The 3100-nt window shown below is 44.1% G+C and overlaps 1 protein-coding gene across 1 annotated transcript; it reads left to right on the forward strand.

Annotated features, from left to right (window-relative positions):
• Positions 1–699: 699 nt before the first annotated feature.
• Positions 700–2517, forward strand: LOC113629622 (transmembrane protein 169-like). The gene is made up of 2 exons (XM_027124176.1): positions 700–1071; positions 1182–2517. The coding sequence occupies exons 1-2, from the start codon at positions 804–806 to the stop codon at positions 1802–1804; spliced, it is 891 nt and encodes a 296-aa protein (XP_026979977.1). The 5' UTR covers positions 700–803; the 3' UTR covers positions 1805–2517.
• The last annotated feature ends 583 nt before the right edge of the window (positions 2518–3100 follow it).

Below are 3100 nucleotides of genomic sequence, written 5' to 3' on the forward strand. Positions count from 1 at the left end.
TTGTTATGGTAATTAACATGGATATACAAATATTTATTCAAGACACTGCATTTAATTTTTAGAATTTATACTAAGATGTGAAATTGTTGAATCATATAGTAATTTTATTTTTAATTTGTTGAAGAACCACCATAATGTTACCCATAGCAGCTGCATCTTTTTACATTTACACAAACAGTGCACAAGTGTTCCAATTTCTCCACATTCTTACCTCTGGTTTTTGATAGTAGCCATTCTCATGAATATGAGGGATATTTCAATGTGGTCTTGATTTGCATTTTCCTAATGATTAGTGAAGTTGAACATCTTTTTAGATGATTGGTGTCTATTGGTATATCTTCCTTGGAAAAATGTTTACTCAAGATCTTTGTCCGGCAGAACTGCTCCCCCAAGGTGGCGTCCTTACCGTTCAAACTGTCCGCCTGCCTATCTCCCCGGCACGTGTAGACAGTCAGATGCTCCCGAGATGATGAACCAGCCTCAGTGTGGGAGCCTTTCAGGACCAGGAGACAAGAGAAATGCTGCTCACAGGACCACAGAGGAAAAGGCTGCAGCCTGACTGTGCTCACAGTCAACCACAGCAACGGGCTGGAAGCTGCGACTTCTAAGCTGCTGTCCCATCATCGCTCCAATCACTCGATACTGGTCTGAACCAAATTTCCTTTCATCTTTACATTGTGCAACTCATCGTTGGAACGTCTTTGCATAGCCCCATCCTGGAAGAAGCTCTGTGATGTGTGGATCGTGAGTTTGCTCAAGCAAATTGGACTCTTTACAAGGAATCGCTAGATTTGAAGACTAGGATGGAAGAGCCAGCACCAGTGGAAGGCCAGGGCCAGCTCCCAAGCCCCCACCAGGGCTCTCTGAGGAAAGCCATGGCAGCTGCCCTGGCCCTTGATGGGGAATCCACACTGGGTCGCAGGAAAAAGAAGAAAGAGTCCTGCCCAGAATCTATTATCATCTACCGGTCAGAGAGTGAGAAACTGGATGAGGAGCCTGGGGAATTAGAAGGTGGAGATCAGCCTAAAGAGGAGGAGGGAGATGATTTCCTAGACTATCCTGTGGATGATGGTGATACAGAAGAGATCTCTGCCCTTTTGGAACTCCTTGTGTAATGGAAGAGACCGATTTATACACAAAAAATAGTAATACAAGACAACCATGCTAACTATTTAATACATGTATGTGGAACATGCCTGTGGACAGCTGCTATGTCACATTAACTGGGACCATCACCCGAGGGAAGAAAAAGGGGCAGATGGTGGATATCCATGTCATGTTGACAGAGAAGGAGCTGCAGGAACTCACCAAGCCTAAAGTGTCTTCAAGGGAAATGGCATCTGAAGGCAGAAAGGCCTGCCAGCTGGGAGCAGACCGTGGGCCCCACGTGGTCCTCTGGATGCTGGTCTGCCTGCCTGTGGTTTTCATCCTCTCCTTTGTGGTCTCTTTCTACTATGGCACCATCACCTGGTATAATATCTTTCTTGTGTACAATGAGGAGAGGACCTTCTGGCACAAGATCTCATGTTGCCCCTGCCTCATTCTCCTCTATCCATTGCTCATCATGGCCATGGCCTCTTCCCTGGGCCTCTATGCTGCCGTGGTCCAGCTCTCATGGTCCTGGGGAGCATGGTGGCAAGCTGCCCGGGACATGGAGAAAGGCTTCTGTGGCTGGCTATGCAGCAAGCTGGGTCTGGAAGACTGTTCTCCCTACAGCATTGTGGAGCTGCTTGAATCTGACAATATCTCAGGCAATCTGTCCAACAAGGATGCCACCCAGGAGGTAAAAACATCCACTGTCTAAACTCCCAAAAACTTACTTGATTCTCTGGTCTCAGTAGCCTGTATATCATCTTCCAATTTCAGAATATTCCTTCTTTAAATTATTCCTCCCCCGCCTTCCCCCGTACACAGTTCTTCTGGAAAATTTTAGCCCACACTGATCTGTTCTACCATCTTGTTGGTTTCCAGGAGGGCAGAAAACAGAAAAGCAATCTGTGCCCAGATAGTCCATCCAGTGGATAAACTCTTCTTCATTCCTTGACCTAAGATGACCATTTTTCTGAGACAAGGGAGCTCAGGTGTGTGTCAGTTCAGGAGCTTGGAGGTGTTCCTGGTGCCTGGAACCCAGGGGAGATGTGACTAAATGTGACAGGGAGAATAAGGAGGCTCACGGGAGACCCAAGTCCACCAATAAGGTAATAGATAGGGATGGAGTGAAATATTTAAGAAGCAGGCTGCAACAGTGTAGCAGAATGTAAAGATATGTGTGTATCACTTAGATTTTGATTTATATATTAAATATAATTAAAATCCAAATATCAGTAGTTTAAACAAGATAGAGGTCTGTTTCTTTCCTGTATAGAAGAAGTCTGGAGGCAGACCATCAGGGAAATTGATGAAGTCATCAGAATCCCAGGCTTTTTTTATTCACCAACCCTCACTGCCTTTATCCTCAACACCCAGTGCTGACTACATCTCCAGTCATCACATCCCTGTTTCGGATAGAACAGAGGAAAGGGCAACAAAGAGCACATACACCCTCCTAGGCTAAGGAGGCTTCTCAGAAGGCCCCCTCAACACTTCTTGTATCTCATTGGCCAGACAGTAGTCACATGACCTCACAAGCAAGAAAGGCTGGGAAATGTAGTCTTTTGGCCGGGCAGCTATATTCTAAATGTTTGGGTTCTGCTAATTTAAGAGACAAGGAAATAATGGCTATTTTGGTAGGCAAGTAAGAATCTCTGGCTCACAGTAATTATTTAAATACATTCAGATCCAAAACTGCGAGTACAGTTTTATTTATGTATGTATTTATTTAAGCCTAAATATTACACAGAGAATTTATACATAGATACTAGCTACATATACTATGCATAAACCACACGTAGATATTAGCAACTCATGTATGTTGCAATTAAATATCTATAATGCCATGTGGTTTCAGGTTTTTTAGAAAGGAAGAGTGAATAGTTGAATACAATTATATCATAGTAGCTTAGCTTTCTTCCCGGTAGTGAAGGTGGGCCTGTGTGGTGATGTTTAGTTTAATGTACAGATGAAAGACTGCAAAGGGAGGCATTGCATCTGTCAGACTTTC

The sequence above is a fragment of the Aethalodelphis obliquidens genome, unplaced genomic scaffold (genome assembly GCF_003676395.1).
Source record: "Aethalodelphis obliquidens isolate GAN/ISIS:26980383/991018 unplaced genomic scaffold, ASM367639v1 scaffold27, whole genome shotgun sequence".
NCBI classification, from domain to species: domain Eukaryota; kingdom Metazoa; phylum Chordata; class Mammalia; order Artiodactyla; family Delphinidae; genus Aethalodelphis; species Aethalodelphis obliquidens.

Bases quoted from the DNA above. Each gene is read 5' to 3' on its own strand.
- LOC113629622 (XM_027124176.1), top strand. From the start codon at position 804: ATGGAAGAGCCAGCACCAGTGGAAGGCCAGGGCCAGCTCCCAAGCCCC. The intron at 1,072-1,181 runs GTGATACAGAAG...TATTTAATACAT, and splicing joins AGACTATCCTGTGGATGATG to GTATGTGGAACATGCCTGTG.